This window comes from Camelina sativa, chromosome 10, assembly GCF_030686135.1.
Source record: "Camelina sativa cultivar CO46 ecotype springtype chromosome 10, ASM3068613v1".
NCBI classification, from domain to species: domain Eukaryota; kingdom Viridiplantae; phylum Streptophyta; class Magnoliopsida; order Brassicales; family Brassicaceae; genus Camelina; species Camelina sativa.
The window spans coordinates 21,408,183-21,431,360 of NC_141889.1; the positions used below are offsets into that span (position 1 = coordinate 21,408,183).

The window sequence follows — 23,178 nt, forward strand, 5'->3', positions numbered from 1 at the left end:
GAGAAGGGAATTAAATAAATTGGATCTTACACTTGGAAGAAGTTGCAGAAAGGAGCTTCATTGGTTCACTGGTGGGTGGTAAGTACTTATCTTGCTCATCCACTTGATGAACCTTAACTTTGACCACTTCAAGACACTTCAAATTCTCCATGAAATGTCTCATTTGTTTCAGTTCTCTGTTAGTTCCTCCATATCCATATATCTTTAGCACCTTCACTCGACACAGCAATAAACAGTTTTTATTCTTTGTCTTCTCCTCATGAACACAGACGCATGCATCCCCACATTCATCCGTGATCTCATGCACATGACCCTATAAGGGTATCAAACATCATAGTTAGCAAGAAATTTTTTTTTTTGCTTTAGTATTACGTTTTGTTTCCAAACATACGTACCTTATGACTAGAGTTTCTAGGTTTGGAGATTTCTTGAGCAGAAGCGGCAACACTTGCCAACCACGTTCCTTATGGCTCTCAAAAGATAACTTAACGAGGTTGTTGAATTCAGGCATAGATTTACAGCAGAAATAAAGCACCTTATGACATGGATTGAACATTTTGCACATTACAAGCTGTAACAACAAAACATGAGTAGTAGGAACAGATCTCAAGAGAATCAGCAGACAAACGAAGGGTCACAAGGTGCTGGTTGCATCCCCCCCAGTAACCATCTGGCTTTGAAAAATTAGAGCCAAAGGGTACATCTTCCGGTGGGACATATTCCAGATACGTCCATAACCGAAGATCCAGTCTACATTCGACTAGCGAATCAAACTGAACGACAGAATCTTTTCCGACATAGCTAGAGAAGTCAAGGTACACAAGATTGGGCGTCTTAATGACAAAACATGAGTGGTTTTTTCTATCAGAAAAACGGTGACAAATAGATATCCTCTGTATGGATGAACCCCAAATCTTTTTAACCCAAGCCGGATACACAAGTGGTCTAAGAGGATCATCATCACATATGTTGACTTCCTCAAGCACAGAGCTAGCGAGGAGGCAGTCATACAAATCACACTTTTCAACTACAACAAAACACACTAGAAACAGATAGAGTGTTTTGAGTGCAGGGAAAAGAACACCGCCCGGAGGATGACGGTTTTGGTAATAATGTCCATTTGATAGAGTGAGTTTAACCAGTATCTTGCTGAAGAAGAACTCAGACTCTAGGCAATGAAAGTTTGACTATGAAAATTGTAGTTCCAAGACTCCACGTCTCAACACCTTGTGAATCAGATGGTTGATACGAAACTCGTCGAATAGAGGAAATTCGCATTTCAACGCAAATTTCTTGATGTGAGAATCGCGTAGCAAGACAAGGGTTTCCTCAATGAAACTAAAGAAGCTTTTTGAGTTGATGTTGGGATCGAGGAACATGGAATCATCGACATCAAGGTTTTGAACCAGAGGAATCAGATTCCTCCACCATTTTGAGAGAACTGATGTGAAAGCAGCAGTTTTGGTAGGGAGCAAGGACAAGATCTGACCAAGAACCTCATCTGGTAGGCTATTTATTGGATTGTTTCCAGAAGCAGTTTCCAATTTTTTTGCAGCCATTGCCACAGTCACAGAAGCTAGCATTCTCCTTCTTCTACTTACAAACCAATTAAAGTCACAAACTTACTATAGCTTCCGCAAGTATTTATTAATAGTTTGATGTGCACAGTGCACTGTTACAATTTTACATGATCAATATAAAAACTGAAACATTATGATGAAGATAATTTGTGAGTTCAGTAAAGAAACTAGTTGAGAAGGAAAAGGAACATTTTTTGGTAAGAGGGCTTGAAGATTTCGAGAGGTTCTTCTCACGAGACATGAGTCTGTATCATTACACTACGGATCAGTGCCGTTTTGTGTCGACTTTAATGACTAAGATCGAAGGATTTGGGACTCATTTGACCAAGGAGGTTGTGACTTGTGAGGAGGATCCAAATGCTGGTTACAGGACAGGAAAGTCCAGTCATCAAACCCCATGATGATGATCTTAACAATCGTTTTGGCTGTGGCTGGAATGATCATTTGAAGAATTTATCTTCGCTGGAAGTCTTGAGAATCTTTGCATCAACTGAACTTGAAGATAGGTCCAGAGAGATTGCTATCAGACGGCTCAGTGTCTTACTATCTGATCACACTCCAGAGAAGGTGGAAATAGATGTTGCAGACATAAGAGAACTCCTACCATTGCTCATCTCTTGCTTAATGGAAGAAGGAATCTCTGACAGTATGTTCAAAGTCCTAGGTGAGGTGGTGAACCATGTTACGTATGAGATGATGGTCTACCATGATGATAAATGCTATGAGCTAAGCGGTTATATTGCATTACAAAGCAAAACAGAATTTGAGAGAGGTTGGTTTATGTCTTCCAGTGCTTAAAAATGCCCCTTAGTGATGATAGTTTTGTGAATCCTGTGATGAAGAATCTTCTCCCAGTGATAAGAACAAGGCTAGACCCACCAAGAGAGTTGTTTGTAGATCACAGTCGCTGGGTCTTGGCGTTTACAGGTGCCTTCTGTGCAGCAATGCACTTGATAGAGGACCTAGATTATACTGAAATCGTTGTGGAGATTGCACATAAGATGATAAATTCAGTGAGAAAGCTTGTGGAAAGAGGAATGGAAGTTGGAATTCTAAAGAGAACTTTGAGAGATGTTGAAACTATTGTGAAGAAACAGCTGGAATGGTACGGGGAGTTGGAATACAATTTCCTTAAGGGTTTACTTTGGAGATGTTGGAACTGAAAATTTCAGAAAATTGCAGGTTTTGGGACAGTGACTTTCCGGCGACTTTCTGGCCAAATTCCAGCCAAATGGCTGATCGAAATTGTCAGGTCGATAGTGCAATGGAAAGCTGGTAACGAGTACAACAAGATGGTATACTTATACGTCCAAAACGGAGTTTATTTGAATAAGAAATAAGAGTGTGAAGTAAGCTATTTGGGATGGTTTGGGAAATATCCCACATTGGAAATATGATCGTTTTTCACTCATATATATATAGTTTCACACTTTTCTAGTTTCAAAAGTGTGTAGAAGGAAGAGGGAAGGTTCCCACGCGCGAGCCAAATTGGGTGGGCTGGGCACGGACGCAGGGCGGGCCGAGTACGAACGCGGGCTGGGCTGGGCTAGGCTGGACGTGGACGCAGGCCATTTAGTTTATTTGGAAAGACATGGTGTGAACTCCAAGCAATTTGGGCAGCATTCCGAGAATATTCAGTGAATATTTTCATGAGATCTCCCTCCTTCCACTATATATAGAGGCACAACCTCTCATTATTTTACACACACAAAAACACAAAGACTCCTTCCTCTGAAGATCTCTCTCCCTCTCCCTTGCTTAGTCCAAGTAAGTTCTTAATTTAGTAGTCTCGAGAGTATAACGTAGATCTGTTCGCTTGAGTTCTATTACTGGTGTGCTACTGTAATAGTTCGTGATCGGTTGTATCCTGGGATTCATAAATCGTGATTGTCGGAAAGCACTTACGGCCGATTTATTGAATTAAGGAAAGAGATATCATATCTCGCCTCCTTGATTTATTTACTGCTTCATATTATGCTGTTGTAATTCGTTTATGATTTTGTTATTTTAAATATAATTAGCATATTTTCTCAATTCGATTTTTGCGTTCCTAACAGTCTTAATTCAATAAATCCGCTTTCTGCTTATCGCTTTAAACGAATTGAGAATTTTTTTCGAATTTTTTTATTTTAAAAAACGATTTCAAAATCTTATGAAAAACTGTTTCTGCTTTCATCTTTCGGTGCTTACGCGAAAAGTTTTTTTTGAAGAACGCTTTTACTTTAATTCTTTCTTCTCTACTCTCTCTGGTTTCCACAAACGCTCTTAATTGAGTGAGTTTGTGAAACAAGTTTCTGTGAACGCTTGTTAAGCGAGTTTGAAAAACTAATTTAGTGTAATTTAATTACTTGAATTGTTTGATTAATATATTAATCAGATCTGTTTATTGTGAAACAGAAAAAAAAAATGTCTGGAGCAACACCAACAACGGTGACGGTGCTAGGGTTCCTGCAACCCCTGTTGAAACTCCTGCGGTGTTGGCTTTACGCCTTGCTAAATAACTTAAAAACACGAAGCTTATCGATTCGGGTATGGACAACGTGCGCCGAAATCTGTTCGGTAATGGATCAACCCACATGGGGATACCACCTGCGGCTTCCTAAGAAATGATGCCAGATAAGTTCGATGGCAAAGCTGGTTCAAAACGTGGCAAAACAAGATGCGCTACTACTTGGCCAGCATGAACATGGAAAGGTACCTCACAGAGGATCCACCAACGCTTCCACAAGGTGACACAAATGTGTATGTGGTTGGAAGTATGGATAGCTGGGCTCAAGGAGACTATTGTTGCAAAGGTCAGATTCTGAACCGTTTGGTCAATGATCTGTATGATCTCTACAGTATGTACAAGACTTCAAAAGCAATGTGGCTAACTTTGGAGACCAAGTACAAGACTGATGAGTCTGGGATGCAGAAATTCTCAACTACGAAGTTCCTGAACTTCAAGATGGTGGATTCCAAACCAATATGGAACAAGTGGAGGCTCTTCAACGCATATTTCAGGAGATCGATTTTGAAGGGATGTCGATCTGCAATGTCTTCAAAACGAATTGCTTGATCGATAAGATACCACCAGGCTGGTCGAATTTCAAGCATTACTTTAACTTCAAGCGTAAGGCAATGTCTCTTGATAATCTCATCCGTCGGTTGAGAGTTGAGGACAACAATCGTGGAGCTCATTCGGATGCTCAAAGCCAGGGGCATGACGTTCATGTAGCTGAGCATAAGGCCAAGTTTAAAGGCAAGGGTAAAGGGATCTCTATTCCTCATAAACCGTTGAAGGTGTCATCTGGACCAAACTTCAAGAAGAGCAACCTTGAGAGGAAGTTCAAAGGAAAGTGTCATCATTGTGGAAGAAAATCCAGTGGAGTGGTACTACGACACTGGTGCTACCACACACATATGCTCTGATAGGACCATGTTCACCACCTCTGTGCAGAACAAGTCAAAGGAGCAGCTTTTCATGGGCAACAAGGCGATGTCCAAGATTGAAGGTAAGGGCAAAGTGGTTCTGAAGCTAACTTCTGATCGTGAGCTCACATTGCAGAACGTGAAGCATGTACCTGACATGCGGAAGAATCTCATCTCTAGAACAGTGCTAAGCAAGCATTGTTTTTCCATTAATTTTTGAGGCTGATAAGTTAGTTCTTAAGAAAAATGGGATGTATTTGGAAAAGGGTTTTGTGAAGGGTTGACTAATCAAGATGTCTATAACGACAGTCCATCCAAAAATTGTAGCTTCTGCTTCTGTTGCTGAAATGAAAGAAAACCCTATTGCTTACTTGGTTTAGTCATTTACTACTTGGCATGAACGTTTAGGACATGTCAGTTACAAAACAATGCGAAAAATGCAAAACTTGAATTTGATTCCGAAATTCAAAACTAACCAAGAAAAATGTGAAGTGTGCGTACAGGCCAAACTCACTAAAACTCCCTCACCACGCGTTGAAAGAACAACCGAACCTCTAAGCGTAATTCACACAGACTTATGTGATTTGAAGTATATGCAAACTAGAGGCGGTAAGAAATACTTTGTTACCTTCATTGATGATTGCACAAGATATTGCTATGTATATCTCTTGCATAGCAAAGATGAAGCACTAGAAAAATTCAAAGAGTTCACCCTCGAGGTAGAAAATCAGCTTCAGAAAACTATAAAAGTAGTTCGAAGTGATAGAGGAGGAGAATATAATGAGCCGTTCAATGCATTTTGCAGAGAAAAATGCATTATACATCAGACAACCGCTCTCTACTCGCCAGAATCTAACGGAGTTGCGGACTGAAAGAATCAAACTCTAAAAGAGATGATGAATGAGTTGTTGCAGGAATCTGGGTTAGCCCAGAACATGTGGGGGGAAGCTTTTCTTACCACAAATTACATCCTCAACAGGATACCGCATAAGGTGACTGGCAAGTCACCATATGAGCTTTGGAAAGGTACAATACCTTCGTACAAATACCTCAAAGTGTGGGGGTGCCTAGCAAAAGTGGTTGTACCACCTCCTAAAAAGGTCACAATTGGGCCAAAGACCGTAGATTTTATATTCATCGGATATGCACATAACAGTAGTGCATATCGATTTCTGGTTCATAAATCAGATATTCCACATATCCATGTGAATACAGTTATGGAGTCAAGAAATGCTTAATTTTTTTAAGACATTTTTCCCTGTAGGAAAACTTAAAAACGGACTCGTGAACAACGAGATGTAGCGACCTCTAAAGCTGGCAAAACTTTGAGTAATACTACTGTAGAAATAGAACTTGAATCTAGACGGAGCAAACGAGCTCGCAAAAGTAAATCGTTTGGTGATGATTTTCTGATGATGGCATTTCTAGTTGAAAATCTACCTAGAAAATACGCAGAAGCTATGTCTACACCTGATGCACCTTATTGGAAGGAAGCTGTCAAAACCGAAATATACTCTATCATGCAACATCATACGTATGAGATGACAGATCTACCACAAGGATTTAAGCCTTTGGGGTGTAAATGGATTTTTACGATAAAACGAAAACCCAATGGCGATATTGAGCGGTACAATGCTAGGCTTGTAGTGCAAGGATTTCGACAAAAAGAAGATTTAGATTTCTTTGATACCTATTCACCGGTAACAAGATTATCTTCAATCAGGATGCTCATAGGTATTACATCAAATGGATGTTAAAACTGCTTTTCTCCATGGAGACTTAGAGGGAATCTATATGAAACAACCTGAGGGATTTGTTATTCCAGGACAAGAACACAAAGTTTGTAAACTTGTGAAGTCATTATGTGGACTCAAACAGGCTCCTAAGCAGTGACATGAGAAGTTTGACAGTATAATGATGTCTAATGGTTTTTGCATTAATGAATGTGACAAATGCATATATTACAAAACTACTCCATCAGGGTACATTTTGTTATGTTTATATGTAGATGATATGCTCATCATTGGCAGCAACAAAGACATCATAAATCAAACGAAAAACATGCTCAAAAGACATTTTGACATGAAGGACTTGGGTTTAGCAGATGTAATTTTGGGGATAAAAATCATCAGAACTGATGAGGGCCTTATCTTGTCTCAAACCCACTATGCTGAAAAAGTGCTTGATCGATGCAAGCATTACTCAAAAGGGACTGCAAAAACTCTAGAGGATCCTCAAATTCACTTGACCAAAAATTCTGGTGAACTTGTGCAACAGGTAGAGTATGCAAGGGTAATTGGCAGTCTAATGTACTTGACAAACTGTACAAGACCGGATTTAGCGCACTCTGTAAATGTACTTAGTCGCTACACAAGTAATCCAGGACATAAGCATTGGATGGCTATAACTAGAGTTTTGGACTATCTACGTTATACCAAAGATCATGGCTTGCACTATGGTAGAGAACCCAAAGTTTTGGAGGGTTATAGTGATGCCAACTGGATCGCAGACTCGAGAAACTCAAAATCCACGAGTGGATATGTTTTTACACTTGGAGGTGCAGCAGTGTCCTGGAAGTCTTCCAAACAAACTCTGGCAGCTAAATCAACTATGGAATCTGAATTCATAGCTTTGGAGATAGCTATGTCGGAAGCTGAATCACTTTGAAATTTCTTGGAAGACATCCCAATGTGGGGGAATCCTGTGCCTGAAATACGTGTACACTGTGATAGCGAATCGGCTTTGGGCAGAGCAAGGAATATCCATTACAATGGCAAATCTCCTCACATCAGACGGAGACATAAAACTGTTAGACAACTTATCTCAACTGGTGTAGTTACGATTGATTACATCCATACCAAAGAAAACCTAGCGGATCCATTTACAAAAGGTTTGGCGCGAGATCAAGTTATAAAGTCATCAAGAGGAATGGGTTTAAAGCATACGACTTAAGAGGAGGTTTGATGGTAACCCCACCTACTCAGATTGGAGACCCCATGACCTAGGTTCAAAGGGACAACTAAATCAAGTTGAATATGCTACAAGCACTAAGAGAATTTTGTCTTCTCCCAGTTCCTAAAATGATGTAAAGTGCTTCATGTATGTTAGAGGTTAAGCATATGCTTTTAATGATTTGAAATGTAGCTTTGTAAAATATTTGAAATAATTACAGGATATTTCTTTAAATACAAGCAGCTATTAAAATCACCTTGTGAGTGTGAAATGGGGCTGTTTCTAGAAGAATATATGAGGCTATACTCTCCAACTTCACTCATGATTAACCAGGCATGTTCAAGGCCACAATGAACACAATAGAGAACCTCGTTCTACGAGAAAACGAAACTGTGGTATGCCTGCTGTCTAAGTTTACATACAAATCCGGATGGTTCAAGACATCATGTTCACCATCTGGCCGAGTAAACTCGATAGGTATAAAAATGAGTCGGTTCAAGGTTCAAAAACGCCACCAACTCATATACAGTTAGTTTTCGCATATACTCTCGAAGGTCTGTCTAGTCTAGATAGTAGTGTCAGTCTATAGGGTTAGTTATGTCGTCATATGTTTAGACTTATTTCTATTCATGTGGGGGATTGTTGGAACTGAATTTTCAGAAACAAGTTTCAGAAAATTGCAGGTTTTGGGACAGTGACTTTCCGGCGACTTTCCGGCCAAATGGCTGATCAGAATTGTCAGGTCGATCATGCAATGGAAAGCTGGTAACGAGTACAACAAGATGGTTTACTCATACGTCCAATACGGAGTTGATTTGAATAAGAAATAAGAGTGTGAAGTAAGCTACTTGGGATGGTTTGGGAAATATCCCACATCGGAAATATGATTGATTTTTCACTCACATATATATATATATATATATAGTTTCACACTCTTCTAGTTTCAAAAGTGTGTAGAAGGAAGAGGGAAGGTTCCCACGCGCGAGCCAAATTGGGCGGGCCGGGCACGGATGCAGGAGGGGCCGAGCACGGACGCGGGAGGGGCCGAGCACAGACGCGGGTTGGGCTGGACGTGGACGCGGGCCGTGGGCTTTTGAGTTTTTTGGAAAGCTTTAGACCCATTTAAATTTTTTGGAAAGATTTGGTGTGAACTCCAAACAACTTGGGAAGCACTCTGAGAATATTCAGTGAATATTTTCGTGAGACCTCCCTCCTTCCACTATATATAGAGGCACAACCTCTCATTATTTTTCACACACAAAAACACAAAGACTCCTTCCTCTGAAGATCTCTCTCTCCCTCTCCCTTGCTTAGTCCAAGTAAGTTCTTAGTTTAGTAGTCTCGAGAGTATAACGTAGATCTGTTGGCTTGAGTTCTATTACTGTGTGCTAATGTAATAGTTCGTGATCGGTTGTATCATGGGATTCATAAATCGTGATTGTCCGAAAGCACTTACGGCCGATTTATTGAATTAAGGAAAGAGATATCATATCTCGCCACCGTGATTTATTTACTGCTTCATATTATGTTGTTGTAATTCGTTTATGATTTCATTATTTTAAATATAATTCGCATATTTTCTCAGTTCGATTTTTGCGTTCCTAACAGGAGACTCTATGCAATCAAATGCATGAAATGGGAAAGTAAGATTGTGTTGTGGAAAATCAATGTAATTGTCGAGAAAGTTGTAGACAATATGCATAAAGAGCTGCCAGAGGAGGAGGAGTGTGATTGGCTGAACCTACATGATGATGAAATGATGAAGAAGAGTAAGAAGAAGAGGAGAAAGAACTGCCAGAGATTGAGTTTGACTGGTGAACCTTACTGATGAGGAGGTTGAATAGTAAACTACTTTTTTTTTTTTGGTGTTTAGTCTTAAATTGTGGAGAGTCTTAGGTTTTTAGTGTACAGTTTGCATTGGAGAAGAAAATTGTAATGAAAGAGATAGATAGAGTGTGGGAAAATGTAATTAGTTCTTGAAACGTTTCTCTCTTCAATAAACACTTGAGGGTTCACATAATGCCAAAACTCGTAGTATCAACTTGTAAATAACCAAGGTCTACACTGTGCATCTGTCTTAAGTTAAGTACAATGGCTGCTCCTTCCACTGAAATTTCTTCTTCCAATGTAAAAATAGGAAACAAGCTCAGCTTTGGCCTTTGTCTTTACTCCCGCAAAAGTAAACACAACACCTGAAACACTATCTTTGGATCCTCATTGTATTACTGAAATCTCATCGTCAATGCTTCCACCTGTTTACTGTCTTCAAACCTACGAAAGATGAGTAATCCATGGATGGATCAGACGAATAGTTCCTCCACTCCATGATACAAATATAAAGACCGGCCGAATCACAGAGAAATTTTAGAGAGCCTCCAGTGAAACCGACAAAGAAGGTACAGAAGAGGAAGAGAGTTTGTTCTTTTTTAAGTTTTTAACTTATTCCAAAGTCCCACATCGCTTGCAACGTAAAAGTGGAAAACAGGAAAAGTAATATAAATAGTGTGGCCACGGGTCCAGACAATTCATACCTTTCTTGGCCTTTTGGCTAAGATCAAGTGTAGTATCTGTGCTTATCAGTTTAATATCTGATATATGGGTCATCGGCCCATACGATATTAACTCTATTTTTTTAGGGAGATAGCCCATTTAGATAGCTTGCTATCTGGGCTTTCGCGAGTTTCCCATGCGTTGCACTATTGCACGGGCTTGGCTCATCTCACCAACAACTCAGTCAATAATTTTACGTAGTGTATTTTCCTCGCTCTAACATAATGAAAATTACTTAACTTGGTCGCCGGTTTAGTTCCGTTTATATTCAGTTTCATAATTAGAAAACTCGTTCTACATGTTGAACCCAGTTTACCAGAGAACAAATTCTAAGACTACGACGGAGACGAAATGTCATAATCACTATCTATGGATCCTCCTTGTATTACTGGAATTACTGGAAATCTCATTGTCAATGCTTCCACGCAAGGGCGAAGGCAGTAAGAGAGGAGTGGGGTCAGCTGACCCACCAAAGTTTTAAAAAATAATTTTTTATATATACATAATATAATAACTCCACTAAGACTCTCATTTTGAACCACTAAAAAATTAATTGGGTTTACATTTTTGAAATAGCCAACTAAAAATAGATAAACAGGCTTTACATTTATGAAATGCTGTGAACTCATGTTTTATTTTAGAATAAACCTAGATAACAATTAAAAGAAATATGATTAAAATAAAAGAAAGCAAAATACAAACTTCTAGCATCTTCTCTTCCCTTCTCTCGGCGACGTGAAACAGATCAAAAACAGAGTAGGAAAACCTTAAACCCTTCAGCAGCAGTTTTTGAATTGAGTTTGAGGTGAGATCTATTTTTATTTTTTTTTATAATTTATTTTAATCTGTTTAGAATTTAGATTATGCATTATTTTCAATCATCATCCATATTTCATAGGTGATTATTTTTGATTTTGATCGTTTGTTCTTACAATTCCAATCTCATTAATTTGTTAAAATTTTGTTACTTGGCTTAATTGCTTTTGTCTCTGTTATTCTGATAATTCATGGTCTTTGGTTCTCAAACGATGTTTGGTTCTAAATTTTGTTAACTTGATTTGTTTTTGTAGTTGAGTAATGAAATGAAAATCTCCATCAATGGATGATATCGACTTGGACAATTTGCCACATGATCCTGGTGAGAGGAAAGCAATTATAGAATATCATCCTAATCAAAGAGACGAGGTTAGACGTAAGTATTGGATTAGAGGACCTTGTCAACCTCGTAGTCATACTTTTGAGCAACGACTTGTAGGGAATACTGGGAATACACTTAGGCGGTTTAATCCTAGTTGGTTTGATCAGTATAGTGATTGGTTGGAATACAGTGTGAAGACAAAAAAGGCGTATTGTTTGTGTTGTTATCTGTTTAGAGATAAAAATAAAGCCAAAGGTCGCAAAATTGGATTTGTGACAGAGGGATTCAATTGTTGGAATAAGTCGGATAGATTTTCTGTTCATGTTGGTAAAGAAATAAATAGCTTTCATAACATAGCTAAGAAGAAGTGTGAAGATTTGTTTAGACAAGGTCAATCAATTAAGCATGCTCTGCACAAGAAAACCAATGTCATGAAGGATGAGTATCGTGTTCGATTAAATACTTCAGTCGATGCTTCTAGATACTTGATGAGACAAGGACTACCATTTTGTGGCCATGATGAGACAATGGATTCTAGTAACAGAGGAATTTTTTTGGAGTTAGTGAAGTATACGGCTGAACAAAATGAGGTTGTGAATAAGGTTGTGTTGAAGGATGCTCCAGGAAATAACCAAATGGTGTCTCATCCAATTCAAAAAGACATTGTTAATTGCTTTTCAGAAGAAGTAGTTCACTCCATACTTCAATATATTGATAATGATGTATTTGCTCTATTGGTGGATGATCAGCTTACTCTTCTAAGAAAGAGCAAATGGCTACAGTATTTCGTTTTGTTGAAAAAAATGGTATAGTGAAAGAGAGATTTGTTGGTCTTATCCATGTGTTGGAGACATGTTCTTTATCTCTGAAATCTGGTATAGACTCATTGTTTTCTAAATATAGTTTGAGTTTGAAACAGTTGAGAGGCCAAGGCTATGATGGAGCAGCAAATATGAGAGGTGAGCTTAATGGGTTGAGAACATTGATTTCAAGAGAAAGTAGTTCTGCGTACTATGTACATTGTTTTGCTCACCAACTCCAATAGGTTGTTGTTGCAGTTGCAAAGAAACATTTTGAAGTTGGAGATTTCTTCGATAAGGTTTATGTGTTAGTAAATGTGCTCATAGCTTCTTGCAAAAGAAAGGATTTGATGCGAGAAATCCAGCGGGGTGAAATTGAGAAAGGAATAAGTAGTGGTGAAATTAAGACTGGAAAAGGGTTGAATAAGGAGTCTTAACTTCAAAGACCAGGAGCTACACGTTGGGGATCTCATTATAACACATTGTTGCGGTTATTTGACTTATTTTCTTCTACAATTAAGGTCCTTGAGTATGTCCAGGATGAAGGTATAGACAATGCCTAAAGAAGTCAAGCAAATGGTTTTCTCAAATACACTCATACTTTCGATTGTGTATTCTATCTACACTTGTTGTTGCTTCTTCTAGGACTAACAAAGAATTTATCAATGGCTTTGCAAAGAAAAGATCAAGACATTTTAAATGCTATCTCATTAGTTGAGTCCACGAAGCGAGAACTACAAAAGTTAAGAGATGGAGGATGGAATTCTTTTATCGAGAAGGTTTTAGATTTTTGTGAGAAACACAACACTGAGATTCTCAACATGGAGGAAGACTTTATTGATCCAAGGAAGCCACGAAAAAAGATCAACATAACCAATTTGCATCATTACCAAGTAAATTGTTTTTATACCGTTTTGGATATGCAGCTTCAAGAGTTTAATGATCGCTTCAACGAAGTAAACTCTGAACTACTCGTTTGCACATCAGCTTTAAGTCCTATTGATTCATTCCATGATTCTGATATAAAGAAGTTGTTGAGATTGGCTGAGTTTTATCCTGAAGATTTTAGTCGTATAGAGTGCATATCTCTTGAGCAGCAACTTGGTATTTATATTGATAATGTGCGAAGAGATGAAATGTGAAACATGTTCTTTTAAGTATGTGATGATGATGATGAATGATGGTAGAGGTGATGGATGAACAGGTGGATGCAAGGTGTTTCAATTACCCTTATGTTGTTGCAGCATAAAGGATATTAATCCATAATGGATGTGATGCAAGCAATTAGGATGTGGATACTTATCTAAGTTAAGCCAAATTTGGAGAATGTTTTTATCTGGCAACTAATGATGATGAAATGCAGAATGTAAAGGAACTAAAATAAAAAGCTCTGGATGGAGCTCAAGCAGACACTCGATCGGATGCTCGATCGAGTGGTTGTTCGAGTTGGAGTGCGGATGTAAAATAAAGACAGAGCAACAATGAAAACAGAGTACTAAAATAAATCAAACGAGAAACTAATAACAATGCTTGAAAATAGAGAATCAAATAACAAAGAAAGGTCCTAAGGATGGATTCATGGGTTGAGCTTAAGCTATGGTTATCTAGATTGACCAACAAACCTCAGTCAACAATGAGCTAATCTCTAGACAATGATCTTCCAAGACTTGTTACTCCATTCTCATGGTAGTAACAATGGAGCTTAGATACTCATAGACTAGCTCTCACTAGCTATTACATATAAAAGTAGGCATTAAAACCCAGATCACTATTGTCAAAAATTCAAACAAAACATCTAATCTCTTAGCATGCTTAATGATAATCTCTAGACTTAGCCTTATCTAGCAACTTAGACACTGGTGTGATGCTAAGAAGCTTAAGATCTGTTTTTACCTTCTCAGTATAAGAACAACATATAACTTATCTAATCTAGAAGAGATCTACAACAATAAAGCTTGATCAATCTAAAAGCCCATAACTTTTACCCAGCCTAATCCATCCTTAAGATCATAAACCACTACTCACAATCACTAAACATGATGAACATAATCATAAACCCAGGAAATGATGAAACTTGCATGACCAGAAAGATGAGATAGAGATCTACAATATTGAAGAAGAAATAAAACTCAAATTCTTAATACTTAGAAAGTTATGAAACAAACAAGTATCAAAAGATTTCTTGGTTTTTGGTACAAAAGATCTTAAACGGAAAAGAAAATGAAAAAGTAGATATCCCCAAAAGGGGAAAATACTAGGTTCTAGATAATATTTATGACTCTCCCTCTCTTCTGGGCGGCCATGAGGTACAAGTAATTTATATAGGAGAGAGAGGAAGCCCTAAAATGGCTAGAAGACAAAATAGCCAGACGGCTCGGTCAACTCGACCAAGTACTCGGTTGAGTACATGGTCGAGTGGTCTCCTCTTCTGCTTCTTCAAACCGATCGAGTCCCTCCTAGCACACGGTCGAGTGTCTGGTCGAGTGTGGTGGTCGAGTGAACTTGCGGACTTGGTTCTCTCTGCTTTATCTCCTTGATCCTCTTCACTTGGTAGCTCAAATCCTTCTCAGCATCCTTCCATACTCCTTAGGATCCAAAATCACCTGTTTATGCAAGAAACTATGCAAATCTACTCTAATGCATAATCAGTCCTAAAGCTACTCAATAATGGCCAAACTAGATAGTAAAACATGCAAAAGATGTGAATATACTAAGGTGAAACATGGTAAAATATATGAACATCAAAATGTTTGATGAGTTGAGAAATCTTGGAGACCTAGCAAGAGTGATGGTAGAAACCAGGAAACATCATTCTTATCCTTTGGTTTATAGGCTTTTAAAGTTAGCTTTGACTTTGCCTGTTGCAACCGCGACTGTCGAGAGATGTTTTTCATGAATGAAGCTTGTCAAGACCGTATTACGGAATCACATTAGTGATCAATTTTTAAGTGATTGTCTCGTTTGTTATATCGAAAAAAAATATTAGAAGATGTAACCAACGAAACTGTAATAAAAAGGTTTCAAGCTATAAGTGACCGTAGAATACGTTTGTAAACTTTTTTGGTTAAGAACTTTAGTTTTCTTTAAGTATGTTTTTTGCACCCACTTAAGTACTTTTCTGGCTCCGCCACTGCTTTCCACGGATGAATCAGATGAAGAGTTCCTCCATCATGCAAATATAATGACTGGCCACATCACCGAGAATTTTATTTCCCTCATAGATGGATTATACTATTTAGTCATTCTTTTTAGTCAACAGTCAATATTTTACTTGCCTCATTTCAGTAATTTTTATTTGACTTCCTCAAAAATGGCATGACAAAAAAAGAAAAAGACTTTTAAAATTTGTAATTAGTTGTATATGTCTTCAAAGAATATTTTAGTTTAGTTTTTTTCTGCAACCTGAAATAGTAAGTATATATATATTTAAAGAAATTTTGAATATAAAAATATATATAAGAGGATAACCATTTGCTCAAAAACCAAAAAGAAAAAAAAAACTAAACCCTTCACAAGAGAAAGATTAGAGAAACACAAAAATATAATTTTGCTTTTCTACTATTGATTATTTGTCTTCTTTTTACTCAATCAATAGGTAATATGTTGTTTTATTAATTATTCATACAAAATAAAGAATGCAAGAAAATAAGTTAATCTGTCTGTTGTTTTTTTTTTTTCAGCAAGTGGATGTGTTTTTAAAGGCTATTGTACAACTGATGACATTTGCAAACACTTATGCAGAGGCCATGGATTAGATCCAAAGTTTCAATTGTGTGTTCCTTATTCTTCAAAAGGAGGCAGATGTTGTTGCTTACATTATGATGGGGCACCATCATCAAGTGAAGATATATAGTTTCTTTTTCTACAAAGATACAACCATATATTTGTGTTATCAATTATCATGCGAACTAAAAATAATAAAAATTAATATTTGGATCAATTTTGAATATTCTTTTTGAAGTATGCTACTTTCACCAACTCACCAGTCACCATTCACCAAAAAAGAATTATAGTGTAAAATTCTATTTAAAAAAATCGTTAATCAATTAACAATTTGGTATATAACATTAGATTGTAAAAAAAAAATATGGACCAACAAAATTATGAAGAAATTGTTTTTTTTAAGCAAAAAAAAAACTAAATATAAGAGGAGTCCAAAATTTCCACACTAAAAAAATCCCTTAAAACACTTCACTTAATAAAATAACACAATCAAGATTCAGTGAGATGTGTTCATGTATATAACTTGTAAAATTCACAATTATGTTTTACATGAAATCAGTAGGAGCATGATCGTAAAGAAAATATTTTTAGTATATTAAATAGAATATTATTAAACATACAATAATTACGACTCTTAAATTTGATGAAATATTGTTGAAATTTCTAAGATATTTTACTAATGGTATATCAAGTTTTACTCATAATTAATAGATGATAGATCTAAATTTAACTAATTCTTTTTTACATATGAGTTGAGTCATCAATAAAATAAAAGAAGGATGTGTTGCTTTTCTTGTGTGATACATCAGCCTCAACATTGAATCTTGTGTTGACACCTCAGTTAAAATCAATAGCCAATAAAAATATTTGAATTAATACAGTTAATCTTTCTAAACAAATAAAAAAACTACTAGGGGAGGCCAATGCTACAACACGAGATTATATATTTTGTTAGTTATTTTTTTTTGTAATTTATATTTTTGTAATGTAGTTTTTTATTTTGACTTATTTTCTTTGTTTATATAGTGTTTATTTGTATATTTGAGGTTATACGGTAAATTGGAAATCCTAATAGAGTAAGTAGTTTGCATAATGTAGCTTTTCATGGAAACAAACACACCACAATATTGGATAGTAGTTTTGGAAGAGGATAGATACTCCGCAGTATCGGATAGTACTTTTGTAAGATGATAGACACACCGAAATATCGGACAGTAGTTTTGTAAGAGGATGAATTTTTCTTTATTTTGGTTTGTCGTCAAAAGAGGAAAAGTTGCTTGTTAAATTTTAGCGTGAGATATTTCAATGGTTAGGAAACCATTGTATTTATAGTGAGATTATGTATATTTAGGTTATCATTTAGAAGTTAATATTTGATATATCAAATCTCAGTAAAATATATCTTGTTTCTTGTTTTGTTATAACTAAAAGATAAATAAATATTCATGTGTAAGATTATCCCAAAATATTGTTTTAGATTTTCAGTTAAAAACAATCTCGACAATCAAGCAATTTTGTAAGGTTTGGAAATCGAAATATATAGTTCTAACTAAAGCCATTGAAAAATATGTGGCCAAGATATAATTTTATTTTGAGAATCAACAGATAATGTTTGATGACAAAATCGGATCAAATAATCTGGTGCTAAATGTTTCGTGCAAGATCCGACTTAATTTGAATGGTTAGAGAATTTTAATGCCATAATATACTAATATATTAATAATTATTGATTACTAAACATTTTATTTTAAAACTACCAAAACAAAGTCATGGTCCAAAAGTTGGTTCATGAGTACTTCTGCTTTAATATAGATAATTTCAAAATTTTAAATGATTATTAAGGAAGCAACATTAAACAACTTACAAAAATATCTCGCAATTATACATATTACAAAGAGAAAAAAATTATAAAAATCAATTTATTTTATAGTTTGATAAAAATACCTGTTTTAACGGGTTTAACTCAAACTTTTTTATATTTTAAAATTTTTAAGAGTAAAAATATTAATATTACTTAAATATTTTATAGACTTTAAATATATTATAATATTTTAAACTTTCGACGGAGTTCAAATACTTATAATAATTTATACATTCTATAAAAATTTAAATATTTATAATATCTTAAACTTTTTTAAAAACGTAAAGATATTAAAATATGTTTACATTTTAAATTTTTAAATATGATCAAATATAGAACCAAATTAAACTGTTAAATTTGGATACCTGATAAATCAAGCTTCATGCTCATTTATACTCAAAACATATTAGTCATGTATTTATAGTGATTATGAGCCATATTCCAAAATATTTAGTCGATGTGGGATATACAGGACACCTTTTCTGTAAATTACTTTATAACTTTACATATATAAATCTGAGTTTTTTATTATTTCCATCTATACTATTCATAATTAATTACTATAATTTTGTTAAGGAAATATTAAAAAATCTAAAGTAAATGATGATTTGTTTTTATTTAATTGTATTAAGTTGATTTGTTGTTTCCGTAAATATCTCACAATATAAAAGCAAATCAAATAAGTTTATATATATATATATATATATATATATAATTTCGTATTTAATCAAATAATTCCGTAAATATCTCAACAAAGTCACAATCAATAAGTATTAAAAATTTCTCATTATTATTATTATTCGTAATAAATATATGGATTAAGTATGATAATAGTTAATATTTGATATTACTGAAGCTATTAAATACTCGGATACCAATTTCCTTATTTATAGGGATTATACCTCTGTTTGGTGACGAGAATAACTATTCTTGAATCAAACAACATTAAACGATCCAAATATTATCAACCCGGATTACAAACAGATCCGCGTGTTTTGAAGTCTACTATTGTCGGGTTAAACAGGATCCGCGTCCCAACCGGGTGGTAAATAAGGTGTCGAGCAAAGGGTATAAATGTCTTTTAGACAAATCTAAACTATAGGTTAATTTTATTTAGTTACGTGATTCTCTAATCATTTTTAATGAAGAACGTACCAAAAGAAAGTCATGGTCCAATTTGAGTATAGTGAGTACTTCTGCTTTAATAGTATAGATGTGCCACTAGGCATATCAATTAGGCCCAGAGCCCGCAGACTGGTCCGGCCCGGTCCAACTTTGGAAAACACCGGGTTTGGACTTAAATATATGTCCAGAAAAATCAGGTCTTTTGGACTCAGCCCGTTCGGGCTTTAGAGTTTTTAAGGCTTAGCCCGATCGGGCTCGAGCCGGCTTGAAAAGCCTTTATACAAATGTAGTTTTACTTTTTTGTTAATATTTTTGTTTGATTGCAATATTTGATTGTAAATAAAGTTTAAAACTCTAATCTTAGTTTTCATATTTACTTAATACCCTTATTTAATATTTTTAAAATTTTTATCTGTGATATTTTATATGAATTATATATATTTTTAAATTTGATTGATTTGTTTTATATTGCACCCTTAAAAATTGCTTTTTAAGACATGTTATAAACTAATTTATAAGTTTGAATTTTTTATCCATAAGATAAGCTCAGAATAGCCCGAAAAGTCCTATAACCTTGTTAGAGCCGGGTCGGGCTTTGAAATATATGCTTGGAAGTATTTTGGGTCGGATCAAGAAGGGCCCAAATATATGCGGGTTTTGCGGATTTCGGGTCGGGCCAGCCCGATGGACACCCCTATGTGCCACATCACGTTGTATTTCACTGAATAAACTCTTGCCGACATAAAAAAATATATGAAGACTCTAATTGTATGTTTGCCTCCTTCACACTAATTGTTCTTGAATTCTGTTAGAGAGAAGAAACAAAAGAATCGTCACAAAGTTTTGCCTTTGATGAAACAAATATAAAGAGAAGAAAACGCACAACTCGTGCGGCAAAAGACATGGAAGAAATATATGTCATTGTTAAAGAGGCAAAGCAATCTCACCAAATTCACTTTTGATTAATTCGAACAAGAATATCATCAAAATCTACAAATTCTGAAATCAAATTCTTCGGTTATCGAGAACTCTTTGGAAAAAGAAGCGAGGTTAAAAATTAGGACAAGGAAGAAATTTGAAAAGATAGAATAGAGAGAGAGAGAGAGAGAGAGAGAGAGAGAGAGAGAGAGAGAGAGAGAGAGAGAGAGAGAGAGAGAGAGAGAGAGAGAGAGAGAGAGAGAGAGAGAGATAGTGATGGAAAGATGAAGGAAGAAGAGAAAAGAGACATAGAGATATCAATTCCTCAGGTAAGCCCCTCACTAACCACACAATTGTCGTCTGATATACAAAAGATTAAAAAATTCACAAAAAAGCAACTTGGGCATTACAAATTTCATTAATTTTTTTTAGAATCGCAAGTCTAATTGAGGTAAAAATTTTGTTTTTATTCAAGCTTTTAGGGTTGCTTCAAGAAAAAAATATTAGTATTTGTATAAATTGACTCACCTCTTCTTTGTTGACTTAGGTCTTGAATGAAGATGATATTGAGCAAATTGTTGCTTTGGACCAGAACGTTTTCTTTTTTCAAGGTTTAGTACAATACAAGTTACTTACTACTACTTCCAGAACTCTCTATGTGAAAATTATCATCTTTTATTTCCCTTTCGATCTTAGTAAAATGCAAAAGCTTCATCTTTGATTTGTAGCAAACAACACATGATAGATTGGAATCATGATCGGTTATATAGTTGCAATTATCTAGAATGGTTGGAGGCGCACTTCGAGGTGCACGCATGCTTCAATATATGAGTTATGGACAGAACGAAACAACCAACACATGCCATATAAAGAACACCATTAAAAACAGAATCACACCTTCATATCAGAAATAGAAACAGAAAGTGATTCAAGATGTTTGGTTCAAGTCCTTGGTTCTCCTAAGCATGGCCAAGACTTCAAAGTTTTATAAAGGATATCTTGTGGAGAAGGAGACAATGATTTAAACCAAATAATGTATTCCAAAGTCGTCAAGCTAGCTAATCAACGTCCACAGATAATTTTCACAAAGGCAAATAATATCTCGGTTTATCATATTGTATTGGAAAATTTAACTAAATTGAATGGCTTCAATTATTGAGCTTGATTGGCAAAAAATATTGTACTTGGTAGTGATATATTATGAGTAAGTTCGAGTTATAATAAAAAAAGAAAATCACATTCATATACAATATCATCCAATTTATAAATTTTAATGTTTATTTATCTAAGTATTTATTTTTTTGAAAATCATTTATGCGGACTCATGTACTAATATGTAACAAAAATTACTGTAACCACAATTTGTTTAAGTCTATTTTTTCTTTATTTTTTACTTTAAAAACTATAACAAATTATAAAAATACGAAAAACAAAAAAAGATTACCATTGCCCACTACAAAAAACTTTATTAATTTTGATATATTTGATTCCAAACAACAAAAAAACAAATAGTATTTCAAAAAATATAAAATAAAATTAATAAATAAAAATAATCTAAAAATAACTCGCGGCATAGCGCGGGTACCAACCTAGTAAGATATAATTTTTTGGTATCTAGCATAGGGGATGGAATGGTCAATGGTGAAAAGACACCATTAGGAATGTCTTTTGAAGATTCTCTTATGCTCAAGTCAATAAAAATAAATGGAAATACTAGAATGGTGCAATGAAATTGAGAGTAAAAACGAGAAGTTTATATGAGTTCGATCGAGACCAAATGGAAAAATGGAGCCTCAAGTGTCTATCTAATAACAGCAAGAGCAACTTGAGACTTTGAGATCCTTAGTATATATATGAGATTGTTGTAGCTGAGTTCGTGTGTCACCATCATCCACCAACTTCGAGTTCACTGCCGTTGTTTGTTGTGTAGTTCTGGCTTCGATCGTGTAGATGAAGTGTAGTTGATCGTCATGTATTCACCGTTTAACACCTATTTGATTAGGCAGAAAAACCCAATATGGATATGTCTTATTTATCGGAACTGTGGCTTTGTTCGTTACTGTGTCACCAGCGACACCTTTCAGCGACTCAAATATAATTTTGTTTTTAATGAGTTTTGAAATGAGCCACACGTGACGTAGAACAAATTGTGAGTAATTGATGATTTTTCAGTCGCCACGTCAGTTAAAACTATTGCCGGAAATTGCAGCAACTCTTTTTCGGGAGCTAGCGACAATAAATCTCATCTCCATCGACTCTTTATTTCTGATCAATCATAATTTTGCCTTTGTTTACGTTATTTTTTCCGGTCGCTGCAGCTGTTTCAGCGACAGTCGTCCGAACAGGGCCTGTCTCTTTTGCCTATCAAATTTGTAGCTTATGTATCAAGTCATATTTAGAGTTAAACTCCGCCACAAAATTTTCTAGGTCAGTTATGCTAGAACCCTCCCAGCTGGAATACCCTTTCACAAGAGATATATATCACTCTTTAAGTGGTGGATTGCAAGATCAACCTGGTATTCCTCTGGACACCTAACAACGCTATGTTTCATTTATGTTGTTACTTAGGTGTTGACGGGTTCTCCCGCTACCTCCCGAAAACGCTGTGTTTGCGGGTGGTAGCGGTTGCTAACGATTTGAACCAATCACATAAAACGCTCCCAATCGTTCCTAATCGCTCCCAACCGCTTCAAACCACTGAATTCCAAAAGCTGCTTCCCGCAAGCGTTTGCGGTTGCGGGCGATTGCGGTTGATTTTTTTTTTATATATAAAAAACTTAAAAGAAATCAATGATAATGAAATTCTTTTGTGTTATATCTTCTATCTAACCATTTTACTTATTAAGGATGGAAGAAAATGAAGTATGGATACGATTATAGAGATTATGAAATAACAATTAGAAGAAAATAATATTCCAATTAACAATAACCCGGAAAACTTGATGTAAATTTAATGACGCATCACACATAAGTTCAAAAAAATCTATATAAATATAATATTTCATATAAATTTTTTAAAAATAAGAATATTTGTGAAAAATATTAAAACAAACCACTAGTGACTCTTCTCAACTCTCACTTAACCATTCCTTCTGATGCAACTACTGACCCACGATCTAA

The 23,178-nt window shown here is 35.5% G+C and overlaps 1 protein-coding gene, 1 non-coding gene and 2 pseudogenes across 2 annotated transcripts; 3 read left to right on the top strand and 1 right to left on the bottom strand.

Moving 5' to 3' along the window:
• Positions 1 to 10: 10 nt before the first annotated feature.
• LOC104720517 (F-box protein At4g27050-like) lies at positions 11 to 1,559 on the bottom strand (annotated as a pseudogene).
• Positions 1,560 to 1,658: 99 nt separating this feature from the next.
• On the top strand, positions 1,659 to 9,771 carry LOC104720518 (uncharacterized; annotated as a pseudogene).
• Positions 9,772 to 10,470: 699 nt separating this feature from the next.
• Positions 10,471 to 10,666, top strand: LOC147936334 (U2 spliceosomal RNA). Its single transcript, XR_015569677.1, has one exon. It is a non-coding gene; the product is annotated as a U2 spliceosomal RNA (small nuclear RNA).
• Positions 10,667 to 11,591: 925 nt separating this feature from the next.
• Positions 11,592 to 12,868, top strand: LOC109126879 (uncharacterized). The gene is made up of 3 exons (XM_019230772.1): positions 11,592 to 12,224; positions 12,395 to 12,590; positions 12,690 to 12,868. Exons 1-3 carry the CDS (start codon positions 11,592 to 11,594, stop codon positions 12,866 to 12,868), a joined length of 1,008 nt encoding a protein of 335 aa, XP_019086317.1.
• The last annotated feature ends 10,310 nt before the right edge of the window (positions 12,869 to 23,178 follow it).